At 40.7% G+C, this 26,582-nt stretch overlaps 2 protein-coding genes and 1 long non-coding RNA gene across 28 annotated transcripts in view; 2 read left to right on the top strand and 1 right to left on the bottom strand.

The window, feature by feature from the left end:
• LOC111243165 (uncharacterized) overlaps positions 1–26,582 on the top strand; it is a 173,422-nt gene that overhangs the window by 79,627 nt on the left and 67,213 nt on the right. For 21 of the 26 annotated variants that reach the window (XR_002670346.2, XR_002670345.2, XM_086977563.1 and 18 more), the window contains one exon: positions 6,044–6,434. The exons of 3 other annotated variants lie outside the window; for them this stretch is intronic. Coding sequence is in view for 20 of the 23 variants with exons in the window: in XM_086977563.1 (XP_086833689.1) it covers positions 6,239–6,434 (196 nt within the window). In the remaining 3 variants the exon portion in view is untranslated. Of the gene's footprint in view, positions 1–6,043; positions 6,435–11,381; positions 11,449–18,267; positions 19,302–26,582 lie in introns of those variants that run through there. 2 more of the 26 variants (XM_086977561.1, XM_086977564.1) reach the window with 2 other exon arrangements.
• On the top strand, positions 997–3,787 carry LOC111243168 (heme A synthase COX15). The gene has a single exon (XM_022788323.2). It carries the CDS (start codon positions 1,420–1,422, stop codon positions 2,650–2,652), a length of 1,233 nt encoding a protein of 410 aa, XP_022644058.1. The 5' UTR covers positions 997–1,419; the 3' UTR covers positions 2,653–3,787.
• On the bottom strand, positions 7,390–11,285 carry LOC147758921 (uncharacterized). The gene is made up of 2 exons (XR_015319183.1): positions 11,149–11,285; positions 7,390–9,485 (listed from the first exon to the last, which is right to left on the bottom strand). It is a non-coding gene; the product is annotated as an uncharacterized LOC147758921 (long non-coding RNA).

Below are 26,582 nucleotides of genomic sequence, written 5' to 3'. Positions count from 1 at the left end.
TATGCATGCTTCAAAGGTCTTCAGATTCCCTTACTTTCAAAATAAGCTATTTTTTTTTTAGTTAGTTTAATACAAAGCTTACGATTATAGTCGTGCGGTTACTGATCCAACAAGACCATTGTCATGTGAAAACGTCGTGTTTATTTATAAACATTTATAATATACATTTCGATGTTTAATGTGAGTTAACTCATTATCGACATCTTTACAAGTCATAATTTACTAAGAAACAAAAGAGACTCGAGAGCGTTGTCCTATTACTCCCAGCTGAAACAGGATGAATATGAGGCCTATTCGCACATTTTTAAGGGACAACATTACATTGATCAAATAAGCTAGAAGTCAAACTTTTTTATTGAGTTTTTGCTACAAATATTAGATAATTTTATTATTGTGAGACTAGAAAGCTATCGTTCGAAAACCTTGCAAAGGTTTGGCATTCGAGGCTATCGAACATGTCTATTTGACCAGTATGTTACTCGCAGGGGCTTTACGTATCGAGTTGGCCTGCAAGGAGTCCTTAATCGTCTGTGAATATATAGCCTGTCTAAAAAACTTCTAGAAAAATGTAGGCAAAAACTTAAAAAGAAATACGTATTTTTCAAATGAAGAAAAGGCGCTGCTTTATTAAGTGCTATAGCACTTGTTTGTTTTACCGTCTTGCCCATTCGTGTTCGTCAAAGTATCTTCAAAACCGAAATACTAAGAATGGGAAGTTCTAAGCTCAATAATTTTTCCATTAATATCAATTAGAAGTGAAGTTAATGGTCTTTTCATAAGCAGCAGAACTCTGTGATTTCTACCTTTTTCCAGTTTCTCAAATAATCTCGCCTGATAAAGAAATTCTAAAATGCCTAATATAAAAACTCAAATCCAAAAAGTAGAAAGCCATATCTTTCCTACTAATATTCTTTCCTCATTGTCAAAATGATATAAACATAAGTTATGAAAATAAAAAGTCTGAAACTCGGGCAAATGGTCAGTTTGTGCCAAGCTCGGTCTAAAGCGGACCCAAGGCGAATTCTGTTGAGGCACACTGCTCCTATGTTACACATATGCGGTGTAAAGTGTCTCTGTCTGGGTTCCGCGAATTTTTAACGGCAAATACGATAGATATAGGGGCAGATTTTTAAGTCAATACAAATTGACGTTTTCATTTTCTCGCAAAATCCTATAAACGCATAAGAAAGATTCTAACATTAATTATAAGTACGCAGCATCTAGTTGGACCTCTAAAAGTTCCGTCACTTAGCACGATGTAAACAAACACATAGCGTCTACCCTTTTGTCGAACCGAGACAAACAAGTGACATATCTGGAAAGTCGCAGTGTTTCAATAAAACCTCTAGTTCTATGTGAAGTTGTACAGTATATTGTTAATTTGCAGTTTCAATAACTCTGAAGGACATTAAGTAGAATATGTTAGTACCAAAGATTGGCGTCGTGTGTACCCACGCTAGACTGGGAATTCGATGTGGCGATCGCAGGTTCTCCTCAGCATTGCAACAGCTTATGCCTAGAATTCGTTCATTTATAACCATTCGTCAATCTGCGACGACTGTTATTGGTTCAGCGGAAGCGGTTCAACGAATATCCCGCGCAGATAAACTAGTAGGCAGTTGGCTATTAACATGCAGTGGCATGGCCTTGGGTGCCGTCTTCCTTGGCGGATTAACCAGACTGACAAAGTCGGGCTTGTCGATGGTGGATTGGCACCCTCTGAATGAGGGTCGACCTCGTACCCAGGCGGAATGGGAAGCCGAATTTGCCAAGTATCAACAGTTTCCCGAATATAAGGTTCGCAATAAGGACATGACCCTTGAACAGTTTAAATCGATTTACTGGATGGAGTACATTCATCGGATGTGGGGGCGCACAGTCGGCGCAGCCTTCTATATACCGGCAGCCGCTTTCTGGGCTAGGGGCTACTTTAATAGGGGCATGAAAAAGCAGATAATATACCTTGGTACTCTGCTGGCAGCGCAGGGTCTAATGGGCTGGTATATGGTACGCAGCGGCTTGGAAGAAAAACATCCCAGTTCACACGATACCACTCCACGCGTATCTAATCTTCGGTTAGCAGTTCATCTTGGTGCCGCGTTTTTCTTCTACGGTCTACTCTTCCGGGCAGCCCTTCACCGTTTAATTCCTGCTCAACGGTTGGCATACAGCAAGCCACTAGTGAGGTTTTCGTGGTATGGTCGCCTTGCCACGGGACTGGTATTTACGACCGCACTTAGTGGAGCACTTGTCGCTGGAATTGAAGCCGGCTTGGTGTATAACTCATTTCCGAAAATGGCGGATAGTTGGATTCCCTCAGATATTTTGGCGTTCGAACCGAAGTGGAAGAACTTCGTAGAGAATCCCACTACGGTACAATTTGACCATCGACTTCTTGGTGAAACGGTGTTTTGCCTGCTAACAGCATTGTATATTTACTCACGTAAGGTGCCACTTCCTCCACGAGCACGGCTTGCAACCCACGCGATGCTGGCGGCTGCTTGGCTTCAAGTGGGCCTTGGCATCACAACATTGTTGACATACGTGCCAACACCAGTTGCAGTATCTCACCAAGTCGGAGCCCTCACTCTTCTCACTACGTTACTGTGGCTCACACATGAACTTAAACTAATTCGAAGACTGCCCAAATGACTCGCTAAGAAAACCCTGTAGCTTCAAATTATTTTGTCAGGACCTTGGTGTGATCGGATTACTACGCTAATGTTTTAATTGTCCATGTATTAAGCTGTTTAGGTTATCTAGAGCATATTTATTGTCAGGTGGTTTAAATAATTGAATTTGTTAGAGAGACGGATACGATAGCGCACCCTATAGAATGAGTATTGTACTTTTTTTTCATTATAGATAGAAGTTTTAACGGAAATGACAAATCTGTCTCAGATGTATGTATCTGCCAGCTAGCCAGCTGTGGCCTTCATTTAACGTGAACACTCCTGATATCTAAGTACGGCCGACAATAGAAGGAAAGCTCCAGTGGTGGGGTTTTAAATGGTTAACTTTGCCAATGGTGCATATAACCACATACTTTTGTGTTTGCAGAAAAATATGTTTTAAAAAAAATATAGTATTTGCAGTACGAAAAATGTACCTTATACATCAGCGGTTTGCAGCTTGAGGAAAAGGCGTGCTTAGATTTAGAATATTATTATATTAGCAAAAACAGTGACCAAATGCGTTAATATTTCATTATCAATTGAAAATTATATTCAATGTATTTATTAAAATAAATATAAAGAGTTGCAGTATAATACTTCCGTCGTTTTCACATTGATGTATGAATATGATACTTTTAAAAGATGCATCTTAACTTGATAGTTGTTATCGCGGGAGTTGCACTCATCTCTCTCTTTTTTTTTTTTTTTTGTACACAATAATCTTTAGGAAACGCGCATTTTTTATCGATACGGGGACTTCGGGCGGAGGATGTCTAAGTGAAAATAGCGACTGATACTCTTCGCGTATTTTGTCTGAATCAAATGTTATTATCATCGTCATGTCATTGTGTATGCAAACAGATAATGCAACTGTACTTGCTTTTGCGTGAAATCAGCACATTGTTGCGTGGCATAATGACGGGGGGGATTCATTGCACGAACGCTGTTGACGATCTAAGGTGCGCATCACGCAGCTGCGCGTTAAGATACGTGGGAGTGGTTCTGTGGCTTCACCTGCTCCGAGAAAGTCAACTAAAACCCCAGCACGATATTTTGATTCTTGCATTTATATTTCTAATAAAAGCTAAAACAGGACTTGTTTTTGCGATCCATTTTTTCGTCACAGTCTGTTAGATCGAAGTAATCCTATTGCGCTGCGAGAAATTCAAACATTTCGTTGGAATCATACATATTCGCGTACATTTGATAACCAGATGTGGTTAGTTGTGGGTAAGATGCTAGAACTTTAGTAATAATTCTTCTTATGGAACACTTCTTCGGTTTCTTCACGTATGACCACAGAAGTGCTGATGCGGTGCTCCATGGGTTAGTTCACTTAAGATAAAAAGATAGCAACTTTTGTCGATTCCTGTTTGTCTTAATGTTTAAGAAATATATTATTATTTTTTAAAAGAATTATCAAAAAGGTGTAATACCGTAATGAAATACTCTAGTTACCGAAAAAAAAATTATGTTAAGTATCTAGATTCTTTGAATGTTTCGTTTTTGTTTTTTGTTTCCTGTGGCACTTAATTGCCAGGAATGGTAAGATGCGAAAGCAAAAATGCCACATGTTTCGCAGAATGCTCTCCTTGGACTGTTCAAAAGCTTGTACTTTTTCATACGGAAGTTCTCCAGTAGGTCTTAATATTTGTAAATGCACGGTATACGATTTTTTTCCGTACTTCATCTCCTTATTTCAAACAGCCAAATTATATCGAAAATTCGCCACCATTTTCAGGCGTGGAATCCCTTAATTGTTTTGCGTTAGCTTCTTTTCAATAAAGCAGATGTTTTTATTGTCTTTCTTTAAGTAAATGTCAAGTTTGCCAAGCAACAAACTCGACTACCACTGTCTATGGAAAGATTTCAAAAAATAATATATAGATAATAACTGTTTGTACCATAATTACCACTTTTAATATTTGGGAACCTCAATAAAGCCTTGCAACTATTTGTGTTTCCACACAAGTTGCTTTGCGCGCTTTTTCTAGAAACAGTTTCTCATAGTTCTTTAGGATGATGCATGTTTCAATGTTCTTAGCAAAGGAAGCCTTATTTGCTTTGCATGGGCGGTCTCCATAGTATTATACAGGTGGCATGCTTTTTCACCAAAGATGGAGACATGTAGTAGTCTAGGCACAGACATACTTTGTGCTGGGAACCAGCCATTTGGACTATTAACGACCATATCGGACGTAAAACTCGAAACTAAGATTGTTCTGTACTTCTTCTATATAAGCTAAGATTTTTTTAAAGCAGTTATCCCAGCTTATTTAATTAATTGTTCCAGAATGATATTTTTATTCTTAGAAATATAAATAAGCCGATACAATAAAGGTTTACCTATCTAGTATTTTTATCTAGGAATCAAGCGATTAAAGCTGCATCTAAGCCTTTTTAGTCATCATAAACAAGCGATCTCTGAGGTTGTGTATTAATTTGACGAGGCTACATTTGATTCTGCTCAAATAAGGCCATTTCGTACGATTGTTAACTTTCAGGTAGTCTAAAATCGTAGCGGACTATCTAAGACTGCCTATTCTAAGCAGTTAATAGAATATATGCTGTTTTGTTCAAATATAGGATATATGCAGGCATTTTAAACGGTAGTCACCATCGATGGAGTTTTTTATGGGTGCATTTTGCTTAAAAGGTTCTTCTGACACTGCTTTTGTCAGACGCGGTAACCCTCAATTTTTCATGGAAAAATTACTACACACCAACATTTGAACGACGTAACTGTTTTAGATGGCATTCAAGTGTTGCACGTTATTCTACGCACTTTGATTGAACTGTATGCTAAAAGGTGCATACTGTTGTAGTTTTATTGCATGCAAAAAAACTTTGAATTGCCTGCGGTGATTTATTACAGACATTCGTTTGTACATTAAAATTTAGAAACCCAATAATATGCTGTTGTTTTTAAGGTTTCCGAACCTAGAATCCAGTCCTATTCGATAACCTGCATGCGACAGACTCTTCGAAAAATCATTTTTCATTTTTGTTCACTCTGCAAACATGTCTGGTTCGTATCATGTTGAAGCATACTCGAATTAAAATGTGAAATCTGAAATATTTGTTTCGTTGGTATTATCTAAAATGACCTATTGAGTTACACCACAACTTTGAGATGAAATATCGGTTCGTTCTCAGAACCTACCAAACGCTTAGTCTATTAGATATTAGAAAACAACGCTTACTGAACGAATAAAAAATAACCGTATGCTTCTGATCTCAAGGCTCACTTCGTATTTAAATATTTTAGAAAACGAAACAATCCTGTGTAACTTTTTGATAAGCATTATTCACTTTTTAGATGATAGTAAGACAGCTAACTTTATTTATTCGATTATTCGTTTATTTAGGCGTGCAGAGTGGGGTCCTGCCCTGGGCGGTCGTGATCCAAACAATCGTCCTGCTAGTTTAAAGTTTTACTAGCCTAGATATTTTTATAGCGAAAGAACGGCTCCCAATATTAGTTCGGTGTTGCCATAACCCACCAGAGCTGGACGAGGTCACCGGGAGGACACACCACCAGAAGATACAAATAAGAAGGTAAAATGCGTCGCGAAATGGGTCCGAGAAGCATGTCGCTGCCCAGGGGGACCTCGCTCCATTCGTCGCTGTGCCCCTCGAGGGTTCAGCCTGTTTCGGGAGTGCTGGGCCTCACCACACCACCAACACCACCCTCCACATCTGCCACATCCTCATCCGGGGAAAATCTCGATCAAGACGAGCTCGTCTCCTGCACGAAAGGTAAGTCTGTAAGCTATATCTGATAAGGTACCGGTACTAGTTGCAAGGTTTTTTAACACTGACAGAACGCCTTGGGAAACAACTCTTTTAAGTTGCAAAGACTAAAGATAATGATAATAATAATAAAAAATCTAAAAAAATAAAAAGCATAAAAAGATGCTTAGAAAACCTATTGGCGTTTTTATTGTGCTTCAAATGTAGGTTCAGATGGGTGCTAGAATGTTTTTTGGAACATAATTAATGTGGGCTTTTTATTATTAAAATGTCGTTAAAAATGCGTCTTATTCGTGCTTAAACAGAATGCTCACTTAGTTATAATATTGTGCAGCCTTCTGTATGGCAGCTTGACAGAAGTCGATTAAATTATAAAACTTGAAAAGTTTACAGTTATCGCTATTTCGTTTTGCATACGGAATATGACTTCGAAAAGGTTAGAAGACGAACCTATAGGGAAAAGTGTATTCCGATGTCGCAAGTAAAACCATTTAGCCTAGCCTAAAATAACTGCTAATAATGTGATAGTAATGGCGATTGAGAATGCAAAATTTAGTTCAGACTCTCATTGTTTGTAAAGAATAATGAACCTGTACGACGGGGTATATATACAAAAAAATATGTGGTCATGAGGAAGTGTTCCTTGGGTAAGCAACGGTTAGGCGATTCTGACAAGCATTTCGCTACCATCTATGACTGTCATAAAATCAATGCTAGCCTATATCTGTAAGTAATATGTGAAATAAAATGCGTTTTAAACTCTTTCAGAGAATCTCATTGTGAGTTTTCGTACCCTATTTAATAAACCCTATTAAAACTATTTAAATTTTTAGGTTTAAATAAACGCAAATAACAAGTCAAATAAGCTCATGCCTTAAAACTATTTAAATTTTTAAATTTAAATAAACGCAAATAACAAGTCAAATAAATAAGCTCAACTTTGGCTACTTTATTTGCTAGATAGACATCATCGGTAGGGTTAATAAACTAAAATGAAGTATTGCGGAGATGGTACGGTTAATATATTATCTACATCTATGGTACCTGCAAGATTATTGTGCACAAAATAGTCCACAAAACGGCTGTATACGATGATATTTTCAGCGTTTTTTGTAAATGATTTAATGCATAATACTTTCCAGCGGCATCTGTTTAGCAGATGAGCGTCAACCGCTTATGGTAGCTCTATTTAGAACTTTCAGGAATGTTTTACGACTGATTTATACGATTTTGTGTTAAACCGGATAGATACTGCAAAGATGTAATGATCACATTTCATTAACTAAGTGATTAGGAGTAACCCTCGTATGAATATATACACTAAGCCACACTCCTGCGTTTGTTCTTGTCGAAGTGTACACATGACTAAACAAACAACACGGTGTTACAAAAAGCATGTGATTCATAGCCTCAGACAATGTTTATATGCGAGCAGCGTTTTTATGATCGGTGTTTTCATGACTATAGCGCCTAAAAATGCTCATGTTTTCTTTTCCTTGTGAATGATCTGGTCCTGACATGCATTACAAAGAACATATGGCCAATATAAAAACAGATGTGGGTAAAGCAGTTCAGCGGAAAGCTGTTGCCGTTAGCTGCCACCTCTCTGTCCGAGGAACATTTTTTGCCTGAGGAATAATCCTTCCTGTTTGGCTCGTATTTTTCCATCCCGTTCTCGAAGTTGGAATCTAGCGTTCAGAAGGTATTAAAATCCCCATCTGATTTCATTGTTGTAGAACCTTAGCGATTGATTTTATATCTTCAATATATTTAATGACATATTTAGATATCCGATATATGTGCACGTGCGCCGGCCTACGACCAATAGAAAAATTCTTAATGCCTAAAACAAAATTATCTGATCAAAGTATCGCTTAAACTCTCGTCAATTCGTACATGTGCGATCATATAAATAAACAAGCCTGATGCATTTTTTATTCTAGAACCTGTGCGGAACTATGAGAAGTCTTCAACTGAAAAAGCAGTACCATTTAGAGGGAAGTTGACTGCGTGTTTTTAGATGACGAAAAAGACACATTATGGACTGATGTTATAGCGGATCAGATTGGTGAGGACAACATATCCTAACAGTGCCCATAAACTCATTTTCGGTTTTTCAATGTAAAGGTGCCTGAGTAAAAAGAAACCCGTTATCATTTCAGTCTAATGTCAACGACGACTCTTACTAAACACTGTTATACAAAATTAACAACACAACATTGCTTCAGTAGACTGAAGTTACATTTTGTGATAGCTGTCTATATTAATAAAAATTCGAAACATATGATAGTGCTTCCAATTATGTGGTTAAATAAAAATTACCCAGAACTATGTGCACACGCACATATACTACGCAACGTGCGTGAGTAACGAAGGTTTTTCATTAGATTTAAGGCAGTCTTCTCGTGAGTAGTTTCCGCGCCTAGCACTGCGCGCGGAAGTTAATCAATGTAGTTAAACAAGTATTCGATTAAAAGCTAAATATCAACACTCGTTTATTACTGATCCTCTCACTCGTGCCACATTCACATCGTGCCCACACTTGCTAACGACAAAAATACAAACATTCGCATATCAGGATGAAAATGTTTATGTATTGATGTTAGATGGAAATGTTTATGGATACAAATACGTTTAGTGTAAATCTTTATTGACCTTCCTTTCTATATATATATATATATTATGGATCGTCGTTGATTTTTCTTTATCATCATTAATTCATCCTTACGAAATATGGCTACGTCATTATATCCATTCTTATTAAGGATAATTTACATTCTCTCATCAGTTTTACCCATCATTATTACCTCGTTTATCGCGGTGAATGCATATTTTTCATAAGCATCGACGATGACTACCAATTAAACATAAAGCTAATTGTACAGGTGAGTGCTGTTGTCGATACTGAGCTCGTTGCCGAATTAACCAGTACTACGGTGCAGCTGACCTGGATTATAAGTTGACCGCTTGATTTGCTCGTTAAATACTATAGGACAATGATCCTCGAGTGAGCGATGCTGCCATTAAGCAGCTTGCTTACACCAGCGACAGCAGAAGCTGCAACATATACGACAACATTAGTTATTAGAGTTATTAGTGATTACATAAATAAAAAAAAATACATAAACGTGCGACATACGCTAGTTCCGCTATCCTCTTATGCACAAATAGCTCTGCATATACAAGTATCTGTATTTGTATATATATATAATGTGTTAATATCTATGTTAATGTTTAGTTACTGCGTATAAAAATTCTCGAAATCTAACAAGCACAACATCAGTGATATAGTAATAGTCAAATAACAACGGCGGCACCAACTGCGACAGTAAACAACATCGTGACCATCTATAAATAATGGACGTTGTTGCCGCGGCTAAGGTGCAATAACACTATTCGCGTAATGTTTTACGTGTGTGTGATAGCTATAAATAGAAAAGACAAATCTATGGTAACCGTAAGCTTAAGCATATATCATTGTATCCAGCTAACAGGATAACAATTTGTGGATTGTCGTAAGCATGAGAGTTGTCAGGACATATGACATTTTAGTGGCTCTTCGCAACACAACACATCGAACGAAAAGATGGGCATAAAAGGACGATATGGGATGGCTAAAGGTAGGCAGAATCGACAGACGCAAGCATAATCGGTATCGAAACAAATGTGTGTGACGCGAGGTCTTAAAGTTAAGGAACTACAGCTAGCCAAATCGAAGAAAGGCGCATATATATACATGAAACAGTGGCTGATTGCAGCAGCGGTGTACAAGTCATAATAGCGATCAATGACGCTGACGTGATGGAAAGCACTTGTGATGGTGATAGCTTGTAACATAAGTAGCCCGATCACAATCGATTCCCACGAATGACAACCTTAAAACTGACTACATGGTAAAATAATAGTAACTGTAGTGTTATCTTCCCGTAGAACTGTGGTAATATTAAATATCAGAGTATTCACAAGCAAATTCACCTGCAATAACACTTATAATTGGCTCAATAATAGTTAACTGCCTTCCTCGACAGGGGTTCGGCTAATAGTGGTGCTTAATTGGTGATGAAAGCGGTGCTACTAAAAAATGAGATTTGTAAATGGCTAACAATTTCCAGCTGTGATTTTTAATTGTGGAAATATACTTTTAACGTCTAAAGCCCAACCGATCTGATGTTGCTGCAATGGGTTATTGGTGTTCAGCCTAAACTGATATATCATTTGGGATCCTTTTGTTTTTTGGCCAGGAGCGAGACCAATATTTAGCTATTTTTACGTGTGCTAGAAATGTGATTCATGGCCGTCGTGTCGGTTCAATATAACGATCGTTCAACACGACTATACGGGCCTTAAATTGCTCACGGGATTGTTTTTAACGTTGCCTTTGCAATTTTATGAACACTATTTTGATAGCACGAATAGCTAGTAAATAAATGTTTTGTATTTCTCGTTCAGTAACGCTCCATACATAGAAATCCAATGGGTCGCTCGGCGGTTATAAGGCTTATCCCCGAACCTGTCCTCAAGTAGCCGATCGATATAGCATGATTCTGTTTGTTTATAGAAAAAAGTCAAACACAGTATTAAAGTTGACTTTGTTCTACAAACTGTCGTGTAACCGCAGGCCTAAAGTGTTCGAAACGAATCAACAATATCTTGCAACATAACCATAGTACACTTTGTCGATTATTGCAGGTTATAATTATATATATATATAGGTGTATACCTTCCTCAGGGCTGCCGGTTGTTTGTAAACGGATAGCGGTAACCCCGGAGCGGCTACGTCCTGCTGGGTTAAGTTTGTTGATGCAGCGTCTTAGATCCATCTAACATTGGCAGGCCGCGATCGCCCGGATGTGCTACCCTATCGTCTCTCCAAACCACCAACTAATCGACTGCGTTACAATGAGGCGCAATGGAAACAGATGTGTTTGTTGTCCTCGGCGACCAATTATTGCAGCTCTGTGGAGTTTCATGCCGTTGTTTACTACAGGAAGATTGATATTTCGGCACCATTTTTATCCGTGTGAGTAAAAAAAATATACATGCATATACGGCGTATTTGGGATAAATTAAGGCAAAATTGACGTAGTTTGTTTAATCTGAATTCATTCACGTGGTAGCGCAGAAAGTAACGTGTCTGCCGGCGAACTTAACGGCGTTATATGGGTGTCAAGACGCGTCGTTTTCTACTGGCAGTCAGCCGTTTAAAATAATACCCATCGGTTTTAGTACGAAGCGTAGGGCATAAAGGATAAAGAGAAAATAGATTTTGGAATGATATTGTTTACACGTGCCAAGAAAGATCCTTCCTGGTCGCGTTCAAATTGATGTAGCTGCCATTCGCTTCTACGACGGCTTTTATTCGGGACTTCAAAACGTTTTGAAGAAATTATCCTAAAATAGCAATGAACTTAATGATAACGTTCGTCCGAAAAAGTCTGGTATAAAATGATTCAAAAACCTCAGGCTACGAAGGTTTACCTGGACAAGTTTATTAATAACAGATATTTTCTTTTAAAACACAGCCCTTCATTTGCGCATAGAAGCTTTTTGTGCCACTTTTTTTGCTTTAATGAATTTCCGAGCTCTTAAAGTAACTTTTCAATTTTGGATCATCCGCTTTGCGTCACGAAATCATCCCAGATTCTTTGAAAACTGCATGGAGACCACAAGCAACATAAACCGTTGATTTTAGACAAACGTGCAAGTTTATTGCTTGATGGGCTTAAGCGCGAATACGTTAGATGTAACGAAAGATTTGCTCATATTTCGAACACGTATCCTCTGCTTTCTGCTATCAAGTTTGTTTCATAAGTTCGTTCTATAGGGAACGTGGCACGCATTAGCTTCATATTTCAAGATGACGCTATCTTATAACAGGCGACACTTTGTAACATTTTATCGTTGTTGATTAACATTGTTCTAGATGCATTTGTACTCTTCGTAGTTTGAGACTGGCTACTCGGATATTGTTACTATTCTAGTTCAAGTGAGATATGGAAAAATCAAAAGATTCAAGTGGTTTACAAAAATGAGTTCTACCTTGGAGTTACAGCGGAGGAGATTTTGTCGTACAGTCGAGATTTTATTACTAGAGGTACCGTCGGTTATTTGTTTAAAAAATCTCGGAAGGAGACGTTTAAACTCGCGAAGATGAGACATGTAGAAGACTTGCGTCGATGAATAATGGGGAGTTAACGGGCAGAGGTGAACGTGCACAGGTCTTAGCGCTCAAGCTTGGTCTATGCAAGAACATCGTTCTTGTGCATCCCGATAAAATGATTTAGGCGAATATTAAAGGCCTGTATGACAGACACTTGCTTCTCGTTGATGTCAAGCTATAATGATTCGTTCGCCGAATCACTGTGATAAAAATCGATCCGCTATGGTAATCGCAGACGGTCTTGCCAGCGGTTGAATGTAACAACCGAACTGACGGGACATCTCCCCAACCCAAATGTACAGCGAGAAAAATTTTTGCGGATGTATTCGGTGGTATAATGCAAATGTCATGCGCTATTGCTTTATGGGCACTCATCTCCTCCATCGGTTCAAGTTTGTCGTTATCCGTGAAGTGCATCTTCAACAACTGTCGTCAACAATGAAAAAGCTTTGTAATAAGAATTACTGAATAGAAATACCATTTAAACGGTATGGCGACGCTCGATTTTACGCTGCTAAAATTATGGTAGCTATAATGGGGAGTTCTGTAATCAACCAAACGTGCCGGACGTTGCTCCCGGAGATTAGATACCTTCAAGTCCTCAATAATTTTTCGAGTATTCATTGTACGGCGCGAGTACTCACTTATACAGTGGCCGAAGTTAACGATCCAATTAACAGAAAGTCGTATATAACAATGGTGGACACTTTGAAATAAAGGGCTGCCATTATGATGAAACTTCGAAAGAGCTGCGAGTTTACTATGTCATGTTTCATAATAGTAAACGGCATAATAGGAAACTGTATTTCCGAACACAGATAAATGTATTTCAGATACGATAAACAAGTAGGTTGGGCTCGTTTTAGTTTATCCGCTCAGTTTGTATATAGATTGCCATTTTTATGCTAGGATACGATTTCAACAACTTTCGACTTTTCTGGGTCGATACAAAAAGTTGTCGTAAAAATCAGCGTTTCACGGGAAACCCATGATCGCATCCGAATGTCCAAGAACTTCGGATGCAAATTGTACGTTAGTACACGACGCTGCTAGATGGCGCATATTCGTTGAATATATTGGGTAAAAATACGTTACCAAAGAACATCGCATACAAAGCAAAATGCTATCCAAAATCATTATTGAAAATAGGTGCACATGTGTTCATAATATTTAACACTGTGCAACGCATTGGCCTCCACCACCAAACGGCACCAGACGAACGCATTTCAATGCGTTCGTTTGGTGTCGAAGGTTAAACACATCTGTCAAACTTCGCTCATCTTATGTAATTAGATAAATGTATCTAGAGAATGAATGAAATGATCTAGAGAAGAACGAGAGTTATGGAAAAACAGCCCTTCAACCGAACCTCTTTTTCGCGAGAGTCAAACCTACCTACTTGCACCTTACGATTCAGTACCACGCGGTGTCGACCTCTCTCAAAAGGGGGAGGGGGGTTAGTCGTCATCATCAACACTGAATTACAGGTGAATGAAAAAATAAAGGAAAAACAAGTGAGATGCACATGAAAGGAGAAATGCTGATTAACCGAATCTATGTAGATTCGACTGACCCGAATGGGAGTTGAATAGCGGTAGCTGCTTGATAACGGAGTTTACACTTAAGTTTAAGTAAAATAAGTTTAAGTTTTGTTTGTTAGTCTTTAAAGTAGTCCTGTTTCATGCATGTGATTTCGACGGCTACATAAAAGATAAACAAAGGAAAGAAGTAAAGGGTGTACTGAAACACTAACGTAGTCCGCTCGAATTATCTCCTTGAGGTCTGGTGATTTGCTCTGCAGTAATAAGGTGAAATAATAGTGCTGAAGGGAAAAGTGAGTGTAGCGTTTTAAGTTTAATATATGTATGCTTTGCGTTTTGGTACGTTAAGGAAAATAAGCTAGTTAATTTTGGCTCGCGAATCGAGTCCCTGTTTACGAAGACGATACAGCGGGTTTTCACGAGAGCTCTACTGTTCCTGATTATGCGGATATTTTAGAGTATACAAACCTCAGCAGCCTGCTTGTAGTCATCTTTGCTTAAGTTGGCTTTCCAAGACAATTTATATAGGTATAACCATATTCACATGCCCAAAAGGTGTCCACACCAGGAGTTAGGTGGCTGTATCGTTGCTAGATACAATAGATCCTGCCTGCAGTTCCTAATGTTATATATCTCATTGATATTATGCGATTCGAAACAAGTTATTATTGTCAACCGTTTATTATCAAGCAATCGCTTAACCTAATGAAAATCATGCGGGTTCCTTAGGCACCACTACTAGCACTGCCTAAATGGTGATAAAAATCGACAAATTAAGATTTTAGCGTTAGCAAGTTCTAGTATTCCTTGGAAACATTTGAGTCTGAAACAAGATGGCATCGCTTATGGAGCTACATCGAAGTCAGCATAGATTATCAACCAGCAAGGCCGCTATCCAAACGCAAACTGTCGAAGAAATCGGAAAAGTCACAATATAACAATCAGGAACAGCGGAGGGTCAATTTTGTACGACGTAGATGATACGATAAATAAATGCGGCCCAAGCTGCAAAAACCGGGACACACAGACGCGTACAACGACATAACAGTTCGTGAGAAGAGCTTCGACCATAAAAGTTATTGATCTTCTACTAGTACATTACAACGATGGCTTTGTTGTTGCTAAGTCGCTACCCCATCGCTAACCCAGAAACCACCTTTTTTGTTTGTGAGTAATCAGGGTCGGTCAAATGCGTCCCTAATACTAGCATTCCGCGCTAATAATAATATAAGAAGAACACAGTGCGCAATCAAATATGTGAAAGCCAGCTCTTAACCTTTACATGAAATTATCGAAACAAACTTAACATTTTTGATAACCGTTTAGCGTACGTTCAGCTAGTTACGCGGTACGCATCGATCGATCCGTAAAATGCGGTCCATGCCGCCATGTAGGGTCTCCATTCCTTTCCCAGCTCTCCACAGATTTCTAATTCTAGGACGTCTATCAAGACGTCGTTCCTACATCAACCGCGTTTGACAACTACATGCCCGATGTAAGCAGACACCATTTGGGGAGCTTAACGATGTTTTTACTAACTGCGTTGTCTTCCGTAATTCCTTTCGTGTGGGAGGTATCTCGATCTCATTGAACAGCATCAGCTCAACACTGTCCGTATCTATAGACAGACAGACAGAGAGAGATCTCCTTGTCGCAAGCTGAAGTGACCCATTATTACCGTCGCCACTTATCCACTCGGCAAGCTCAGTCACGAACCGTTAAAGAATCTAATACACATATGTAGAGCAATGCTACGGTGCCCGATTCATGTAACAGCAGCACACCGGCTGCCGCCGCGGTGGTCAGTGCCTGTTTGTGGCAAAAATCACATTGACGGTAAAGAAGATTTTATCATGAAAGACATCAAAGGAAGGGAAAGCCCCTATTGCTTGTTATTGGCAATTGGGTATTGGCCAAATGAGACAGTGACGATCGCTGTCAAATTCGATTCTTGCACGGGCCGGCAATCTGTTGATCGCTCGCTCGCTTATTCACCTGAACTACTCGTTTTTTTCTGTCGCCTCATCACCGGCTCCATTATTACCAAAGGCACCGAACTGTTCCTGGCTAGAAAGGATCGGCTTCTTGTTTTGAAATTTGCATGTCTTCATGTTGCCCGTGACGCCGCCGCGTAGTCAGCCGTATCGTTACCGTCTGCTATCGCTTTTCGACTGAAGTGGCTGTTTTTAAAGTAATATCTAAACGCTTAAGTGCCGGACGTGAAACGCGAAAAACCGTTCATTGTGGTTTGGATTGAAAGTGGCTGGACTGGCTGAAGTTAGCCGGCCGGAGGCGAGTACGTGACGCCAATGGTGCAACCATTTTCTGGGTCGATTAAATAAATATGTGGGGTTTAATTTGGGGGCCACTAAAAAAGCGAGTGTCGAATGCTCGGCGCTCTTCTGGAACGATGAAAAAATTGCTCGGCGAAAAATCGACTGAAATCGGCTCTTTGCTTTTTTAGGGAGGATAGATGAGCGCACTAACGGCCAGAAGCCGGGAATAAGGGATTGCGGAAATATCATAATATAGATTGTTGATATTCAGTTGTCTTCGTGAAAAAAGAAAAATGCCAATATACAATACTTTTGCAATCAAAAGGAACATGCCAAGAATAGGCAACTATCGTAGTGCTTTCGTAGGGCTTTCCAAGTACTTCCACCTTGTATTATGTCGGGAGAAAAAAATGACAAGTGATTTACTGAATGATGAACTACGTCTCTCTCTTCGCGCGCGGACTTGGAACAAAGGCCTCTTATTAGAAGCACACTCTTATTGACCCTTATTGATAAGATCAGATCTTTTTAACGTTAAAAATACATACGAGTTTCGCGTTAAAAGGATAAGGCTATACAATTAATCATTTGCTAAATAGGATAGTAAGGGTGAAATATTGTTTTTAGACGGTTTGGTATTCTACGCAGCATTCACATGAACAGTGTTTTAAGAATTAGTTGATTCCTGTTATTATTTTGAGGGGGTTTAAACCGCCTACGAATAGCATGTAAGCGGTGGCCTATTGATGAGGAAATGGCCATGGACTCAAACAATCCCTGCCATGTAAGACCTCTTTGTCCACTTGAATAGTCACTCTGCTAACAAACAAGTTGTTGAAAGGATTTTGAATCACAGTTCCGTTGTATCAGCACCGACAATTCAATCGTTAAGTTAGAACTGTCGATGGCGATAAACCGATGAATACCGTTGAAATGAGGATGATTTTGGTGACGCCTTTTAAATCCTTGTCCTTAAAGTTCGAATGTGTTGGAACTCCAACAGCCGGTTCACGCGCCTTGTCTAGTCCCTCATGAATCTTATTGAATACCAATGAAATCACATCTGATTATGATGCCTTTTATAACACGCACACTATCCTGTTATAGAATTTAATTTTTGTGGAGAGAGTGGCGAGGTATTGGACAAGGCCTAGCTGTGCGGCAGGCGCAAACCTTATAGGTCGTGTTCAGCATCTCTAAATGACATTAGATTGGATATCGACCGCTCGGAACCGACAAATACAGCGAGTTGTCAGAATTTCAGCTTTGTAAATTGTTTGACACTTGTTTTGCTTTGCAATACCCTGGACCCATATTCCAATTCAGAACAGAATCCAAAAGAACAGCTGCAGGTAAGCTTTCTCGGATTACAGAATTTTCACAGAACTCGTTAGAGCCCGTAGTGTGCGTGTGTAGACAGACGGTCGAAACAAAAGGGAGTCTCGTACGCCTATATGTCCGTGTGACGATACACTCAACAATCAAAGCTCAGGATGAATTGCCACGATGTCTATCCATAGACTTGTTATTAAGCCTAGATTTGCCTCTTTATCAACGGAACAGGTTATCTTACAGATTTCAATGGCTGGGAAAGCTGGCACACCTCATTGATACCCGGTACTCTATTCTTCCACATATTTTTTTCGTAACAGAAATCAGGCGCAGTCCATGTACATCGGCAATATTGCCATGTTTTCTGCAGCAACAGCAGCAGCTTTATTAGACATTCCCGCCGCCGGTAAAAATGAAAGGCAACGAGCGACAATCCAGCGGGCGACCGTCGTCGGTGAGGGGAGGAAGGGCCGATGCGGTGAGTGTCGGCGCTCACCATCGCAAGGGCGACAGTGCAAGTGCCGTCGATACAAGTGAACACTAGTGAGCAAAGGCCATGGTGACGGGAGCTATCAGCGTCTGCGTTATAGAGTTGTTGTTGTTGCTGTCGCTGTCGCTGTCGCCGTCGCCGTCGCCGCCGCCGCCGCCGCCACCACCGCCACCGCCACGGCTACCACTCCACGGGCTAAATGCGAATCGAAGCGTCGCTGTTGGTTACGAAATCTAGCTGCGAGCGCGTACTCTACCCAGGAGCAGGCAGTTTCGCTGACGGCAAGGTTCCATCACAACGACCGTAATAGACGACGTTATCAAAAGTTGCTGGCGCGACAACGGTGACTGACTGCTGTAGTCGTTCCATGAGCTGGATTTGGCATTGAAGTATTGAACTATATCTGGCTGTGTGTGCCTCGCTCGCCCAATACAAGCCAACAAGTGCGACTGTCGATATCAGCATCCAGCAGCAGCAGCAGCAGCCACAGTAACGGTCCTGTTTGTGCTGGTAGTGTCGAGAAGAAAAGCGCGCATACGACGGAGTAAATCCGAGCAGGGAGTGTGAGTGATACACCGTGGAGTTCGCAGGCAGATAAAATAGCTAACGCCATTACAATGGCGGAAAGAGTCCTCTTGGCGTTTGCGTAGTGTGTCTGTCCGGAAGGAGCGACGGCAGCAACTGCACGAACCCCAGTCTGTTGTGCTATACCTATGTATTCAACGTATCTTGAGTACAAGACGACCGAGTATATGCGTACATCTATATAGCTAGGTCTGGGTGCACCTAGGGTGAATTTTACCATCTTCGATTACAAGTGAAATCAGTTGTCCACACCTGTATACTTCCTTGGATTAGAATGCTCGGTGTCGTGCTTGTTTATGAAGGCATTGCTGGAGTCCGAACGTGGTGCTACGGGGAATAGCAATTTATGGTTGGCAATGCGTCAATAAATCCCAGGACATACTCGTAAGCCAGGACAGCTATCCGTAATAATAGAAACAAACAGCCAGCCAGTCAACGAGCCAGCCACATCAGGATATCACGTGTCAATCGTACAAAAGCATATTCAAGGTGCGCTATAATGTCATCCACCATTCACTTTTAACAAAGCGAGTTAATGATGTCTGATTTGCTAATCGATATAGAAACAAATAGTCCTCAATAGGTCGCGGTGAGTTTCCTAGCATCGACAATCCAGAAGGCGTTTCGTTAAATGACAGCATTGCTCTTGTCAGATACCGTTGAAAGTTCTACCGGCGGGGAACAGTCGCTAGCAGACACGACGAGCACCGTCTGGAGTTCTGCGCGCTGGTTCTACTCTGTGTGTATGTATGAATGTGGGTCTAATGCGTGTCAAATGATAGGGAGTTATCAACGTATTTTTCCCCAGTCCGACTGTCACAAACAATACCTGTAAAAGCGAAACGTTACGACAACAGGACAAAAGGGATCCCTTTTTAGCAATGGCCAGCGCAGCTGATAAAACATTGTATTGTTAATGATAATGAATGAGCGAACGTGCATTAATTAGATGCGTAATATATATCGTAGAGCGTAATCGACCTGGCAAAAATAGAAGTAGTTTCAATCTCGTTGCCTTCTTTTTTTTTTTGCTTCTGTTTCCTTGAAGCTGTGAAACTTACTATTAAGTGGCGGGTTGTTGGGCACATTTCATGTCGAAGTAAGCCAAGTCGTTGAACGAACCCAGTGTTATTTAATAGACGAATTCGCCTGGTGCCGTAAAGCTAAATTGGTTTGATCGTGCGTGTTTGGGCTAAAGCAATTAGTTTACAACATAAACGTTTGCCTGTTTGTTATAATGAGCCATATATATCTATATCTATCCATATATATATATGTTCAGTTCAGACTCCTTTTTATCGCGGGCAGTCAGTCTGTAACGTTACCGGCATATGCGTAGTGAGTATTACTACAAATATGAAATCAGTATTGTCCACGAACATATATATATACGTATACACAGTTCAGTAATTAGCCGTTCGAATCATTTCGGAACTTTTTCGTCTTACGCCCAGCTCGCCCCATTGCCGCTAAAGCATTCACGCACGCTTAGGTTCTACCGCAAGACGTGTACAGCGTTATTGAGGCATATATTTCCATGTTTAAGGCGAAGGGCTCGTTTATCGCAGCAAAGATCAATGCTTAAAGAATATAGCGTATTTACATGCAAACTCGAGGCGCACTCGTATCACCATCACCGACGATTCATAGACAAACAGGCAGTTGTGACACAATCTTGCTGCCAATTAAAGCGCTGCCCTGCGTCGAATAAAGCTTGGAGCTTTGCTACCAATCGATACTTGTTGATGTGACCGGTCATTGGCTGTGGTCGTGGTGATCGCCGTCAGAGGGTTCCATCAGCGAGTTGCAACCATATCTCGACCCATCAGCTGGAATACTCCTTGATGTCCTTTAGCGTTGGGTGTTGTCGACCGATAACCACTTCGTGTGCAACTATCGTCAGTCGCCGTCGTCGCTACAGCCCAGCTCAGCCCAGCCCAGGCCAGCCCAGCCCAGCCCAACCCAGTCCAGTCCAGCCGACATTTGCGTACTCATTGTGACTAGAGATCGTTACAACGGCGTAACTAGCGACAACTGATGTCGAAATAGGCTGTTCTATCAATACTTCCATTCAGGTTGTTATCTAGCTATCGGACGCACATAGAAATAATAACGCTGGGTTGAGCTCATCTACGCATCCACACGGACGATTCCGAAGGTGACATTGACATGCGTATATTGTCAGGCCGGCCTTACGTTGTGTTGTCTTGTTATAGGTAACGGCTTCGTAAATACGCGACGACGTCACGTATAGGAAAATACATACTTTGGACGGTGTGTTGTATGATACGAAATATCTGGCTGTGATACGAAATGCGTCGGCCAGTTGGCAGCAAGAAGGTTCATATTATGTACTGTCTAAGGTTGACGATGCAATCCGATGTCCGAGATCGCATTGTCAGTGATATTGTGGCGATGAGGGAAGGATTTTTTTCCTACAATTAGGAACCGAGAATAGTACTACTACGTGTCTGAACTAGGACGTACTGGAAGACATAAACAACTTTCTGGTAACTGACCATTATTTCAATCATAGAATCACCAAGCGCTTGACGAAGACGGGTTCGCCTAAGGAATGGTCAGTATGATCTTGTTTTGTACCTTAATTTGCACTTGGAGAAGCGCAGGGGCAGCAGCGAAAACTTCTAGACAGTAAAGGAAATCGGTCACAACGAAAAACCTAAATTCTACATATAGCTTCTTTGACAATAGCGATGAGATATGCGTTCGTTTGGAAGGCTTCTGTCAATCTTGAGCCATGTTTATCCGATTCATAACTGGAAAACATGTGACAATCATTGATCTGTCGACCCTTACAGAAAACTATCCCAAATCACCGTTCGGCTGAGACAATCGATGATATGTTTTTATCCCCGTTTATCTTCGACTGATATTTGAGAAACGAGCTCCTATGTTTTTACAGAACGAAGATGCACTTGATTTCGATTGAACATTCGTTAGTTACAGAAGATCATTTGATGATGGTATGCACCTCGTATAATCGCACATAGATATGCATTACTGAAATTTCTGAATTTTAAGGCCGATAGTTAATTCACGCCACTGAAGAATCTGCACCTACGAGACTGCGGATTAATTTGCCGTGCGTAAGTAGAAGATCTTCAAAATGTCGTTGCGTTAACCTTCGGTGCAAATGCCTTTAGGTTGTTTCTTTTTCCAAAGATGTACTTTAAGGTTTACATAGCGACTTAACTAGAGAATTAAAAACAATTACTTGTATTTCGGCCTGAAGCGTAATTCCATTAGCTGACCAATCATTCTGATACGTTGAAAACAATATATTCGACTAAAGCTTGCTTAATACTGGAATACGCTAGGTCCACAAGGTTTGACTGACAGCTCATTGTTACCTGATTGCAGGCTCACCCACATAAATCGATCTACTCTCAATGGATAGGCTACTTTGCTAGGACAAAAGAACTCGAATATTGTATTTCAGACTGAATTTCTGCCCTTTTCACCACGCTAATCCAGAAAGCCCGATCCGTATTGTTCCATTATACTGCATTGTAAAGCTGCATCTAAAGCCAGAGTCAATGGAGCGCTTTTATAACTAACCTTTGTAAAGTTGTCTTGTTAGTGTTTAGTAATACTCATTCGTCCGGAAAAAGCAACGCTCAAAGATGGCGCATATAATTAGGGCATAGGGGTATTATTATCATCATCATTATATATCAGCGGGACTAGAAGGCTGAAGACATTAAAGCTTGCTAAGCAACTTCCCATTTCTCCGCCCATGATTATCTTCTGCCCAACCATAGATCAGTCTATACATATGAAAGTTCTGCGTTGTAGCCGTACTGTTTGTAGTCTTTGTGGAAGTATCTATCCTTGGAAGCCTTGACCCTTTCAGTCACACAAGTGGCGTCTCTATCACGTTTCTGCGTTCGTGAGTCCTGTAACAACCAAGCGGATTACGGTGTTGCTTAGTCAGTCGGTGGTGAAACCGGTCAAATAAACGCAGTCGATGTTAGTTGGTGGTCAGCCAATTGGCAAAAGTCTCTGCGTTGGGACGTACAGAGCAAAGAATTTGTGAATCGTCAGAGCAGCGCTATAATCAAGCTCGGCCGTGTCAAAGTCTGTACAGATCTGTCTATACTGATATGCAGTGTATGGCTGGATGGCCGACGAGGCCTACCATCGGCGCTGGATGCAGCGGCCATTTGCCGTGCGACACTACGTGAAAACTTGTAGTAACAGCAAAGACCAACAAACAGTACGAGTGTTGTTCTTACATTGTCCGCTTTAAATATCGTGATGGGGCTCATTTACTCAATACGCTCGCCTGTGATGGGACCTCGGGCAATATGATTTACGCGTTTTAATGAGACATTTTCGCTCTTCCTGCCTAATCATTTTATCCTTGTACTCATGCTTAGAGTCCGCATATCTAATGACGAGTATCGGAACGGCAAGTTTCTACAGGACACAACCAAGACACCATCAGCCCACTTGTACATTAAAAACTTCACGCACATGTGAAATTATAAACCCATTTACTGAATACTAATATTGGACACAGCGACTACTAACTGAAACAGATTATATTCATTTTGCAAAAATTGTGCTCGCCTTGACAAATTGACGCTGTCAGCCTTTCGGTCGGGCGCAGCTGCCTGTGCCTCTGCTGAACTGTAGGATAATGACAGATCAACCGGTGTCCGAACCAAGAGTGGCTATCTCCACCAGCGTTCATTATACTAGAGTTGATTTTATTATAAGCCCCAGAAAAATGCTAATTATTAATTGTGATTGAATAAAAAATAATAATTATAATTTTAAAAAAATAGTAACACTTTATCAACTACTCATTGCTTTTTCACGTTTTCTCTATTATATAAATTGATTAAACTCTGTTAGACTGAAGCCTGGCATAAATATGTCGTGTAGCCGTTAATTTGTTTGTAAGTTAAGTTGCAGTCTACGATATGTCCCCGTATAAGACGTATCTATTGTACGTATACCTCAAGCCCAAATCGCGTTCCGTCGTTCGAATGCGGGGCAACGCTTCCATGGCGGCCTGATCGTTACCACCAAAACATTCGTATCGGCCGCGACTGAGCGACACTGGGTAATATTACGTTCGTCATGTCAACGTTCAGAACCGTTCAGCAGCCTTAACTGGCCAGATTGGTTTTTCTTCCTAATCGCTCTCGTTTCTTTCGACCTATGTGTCTTTCCATCTAATTTCCGCTTTGTTTCATTGTGTGAGCAAATCCTTTCTTTTGACGCCTTTCAAGCCGCAATATTCTCGAACCGTTTTGACTTCTCCCTCAAACATTGTGGAACGTATGCTCGTAAATAATGAGTTGGTTATATGCGGTCAAATACATTAAATCGTACTCAACTGATAGGACTACACTGTCTAACGTGAACCGCTGAGAGTAACCTTTTCTGAATTATTTAACAATTTTACCAAGAAAGTAGTCTTTTTTACTCGATCTCCTAATATATACCGACAAATTCTTGTCCACTTGAGCTATTACTGAACGATGCCTATGCATGAGACCAAGGTGGTTTCGAAAAACTATGTTGTAGATATATATATATATATATATATATACATACAATAATTGGGTAAATTGGCGACCCAGACAGCTCGGCAAGATATGCATATCGACCCAACCGCTATGGTATTAGTGTCTATGAGTTGCGACATAATAGCTGATCTGCCACAATTGTGATTTATTTAATAGAACAAAAAAAAATGGTGCTTTCGCAAATATCACAAGTGGGAACATTCCTTGCTGAGAATAGTGACTAGTTGTGTGCATACGTTTGCGATCTTGTCCAAAATTGCTGAGGAAACAGCTGTGATAACCTTCCGGATTACAAAGTCTATGACATGACATAGTTAATCGATGCAACAAAGCTCTTATGCAATAAAGTTGTTTACTGAGCCAGTGCCTGATATATGATGCGACGATCAAACGGCCCAGAAAATAGAAATTCCACTCAATCTATGTCTGTATCCGCACGTATAAACGTCACGCAGTCAACGGAATTCATTTGCTACACGTTTACACGATGTGCTCGATCCTATGTGTGGCCATTCTGTGACATATATGCGCGTATAACTTCCATGTTTCAGGTTGGCCCCTCTATATGTACTTATGGTTAGCGTGGCAGCGCGGGAAGAATTAATACTATGCAGACTACTCATATGCCGTTCACGAGTCAGGCTCTATTCAACAAAGATTAGGATTGTGTAAGACACAGGGCATATCTTGCGACAAGCTATAGGCCGACGACCATTCGTTACGGTTCTCTAATATTTTCACTATAGTTATTAAAACGTGTAGCTTATGTATGTATGCTGGTACCTATAATCACGTGTTTTCTACCAGACAGGACCATATAAACACGAATGTCGGCATTAATTCTAAAATGCTCGATGAACTGGAATAATATTATTGAATTGGTTATCATAGCATATCAGATGGTTGTGATCGAGCGATGACAATGCCCCTATCATCGTTGACTTTCTCTGAAAACAATCAACGGCAAAACGCAAAGACTGTACCCCAAAAACACTTACCATCCTTTTTCGGCAAACGACACGTTTAAGATCACCTACTTCCCCTACTGATATCGTCTCGGAAAACAAAAGTCCTGGAATCATTTACTCCACACTGTTGCAGCACTGCCCGCTGCCGCAGCCGTCAACAGCCAGACACGACTGCTGCTGCTGCTGTTATTGCCTGCTGGTCTATCAGTGATCCCGCGTGCGATTTGCCATCCACGTCGGCAGTTTGTTTGCCATGATATGACTGCTACAGTAACGCCATGAAACACCAGAAACGAACCTGTTTGTTCATTTGCCCCACCACCCCGTGGCTTCTGCGACTCGTTCTGGTTTTACGGTCACTTCTTGTCCTTGGGAACCGCCGGCGTCTCACGATTTCACGTACGATACGAATGCACGACTGCTTTCATAATTGTTGTACTGACCAGACGCAGTGTATTGTTGATCAATGGTCGCATTGTTCTAACGTTGTGCTTGTAAACTGTTAAGAAGATGTGAGGACTTGCTTTCCCTCCCGCTCTTGGGGGGTTTAAGAACAAAGTCCTTCGCGGAGGTTCAGTTATCGTGGGCTGTGTTGCCTGTTGCTTGTATACGTGCCTACGTTATAGTATTCATATTTTTTTGGAGCATCGCTGTCAGAAGCGGGTGTCAGGGGTCGATGGGGATGAAACTCAGGACGGCAACCCGCTACTAGGCCATATAAATACGCGCAACATGCTGCTTGATGTCAAGTAGCAATCGTTGGCCCGTACATCTAAACGGTTCGTCTCAGGTGTCTTCTGTTTACGTGGTTATGCTCCACAAAATTTTTTAAAGCTGGATTACCGAGAGCTAACAGGATGGACAGCTCAAAAGGTGAACAAGTAGAAATCAGTAAAGGAAAGCTACAGTGAAGAGTTAAAGCAAACAAGAAGGCGGTCGGCAAACTTACGCCAGTCCTCTTGAATGAGGCCGAGAGAGAGATGTAGGGGGGCGCCTAGGAGGCGGAGGGCGTACACGCTACCGACATCAACATTCCATCCAACCTGCTGCCCCCATCAATGTCAAATACTGGCGTTACAGTTCGTATAGCTGCTGGAACCTCTGTACTCACCTCATAATTGTTTGTTTATCATAAACAAACAAATATGACATTCTATCAGTTTATGATAAACTCCGATTCGTTGATTCAACGTTCAACGCGGAAGTTGCGATAGAACAAGAAGCTGAGTCAGTTGTATGAT

This window comes from Varroa destructor, unplaced genomic scaffold (assembly GCF_002443255.2).
Source record: "Varroa destructor unplaced genomic scaffold, Vdes_3.0 BEIS01000001.1, whole genome shotgun sequence".
Taxonomy (NCBI): domain Eukaryota; kingdom Metazoa; phylum Arthropoda; class Arachnida; order Mesostigmata; family Varroidae; genus Varroa; species Varroa destructor.
The sequence above is the reverse complement of the archived record's forward strand: the minus strand, read 5'-3'. Positions and strand labels throughout refer to the sequence as shown.

Excerpts from the sequence above, each read along its gene's own strand:
- LOC111243168 (XM_022788323.2), top strand. The coding sequence starts at position 1,420 with ATGTTAGTACCAAAGATTGGCGTCGTGTGTACCCACGCTAGACTGGGA.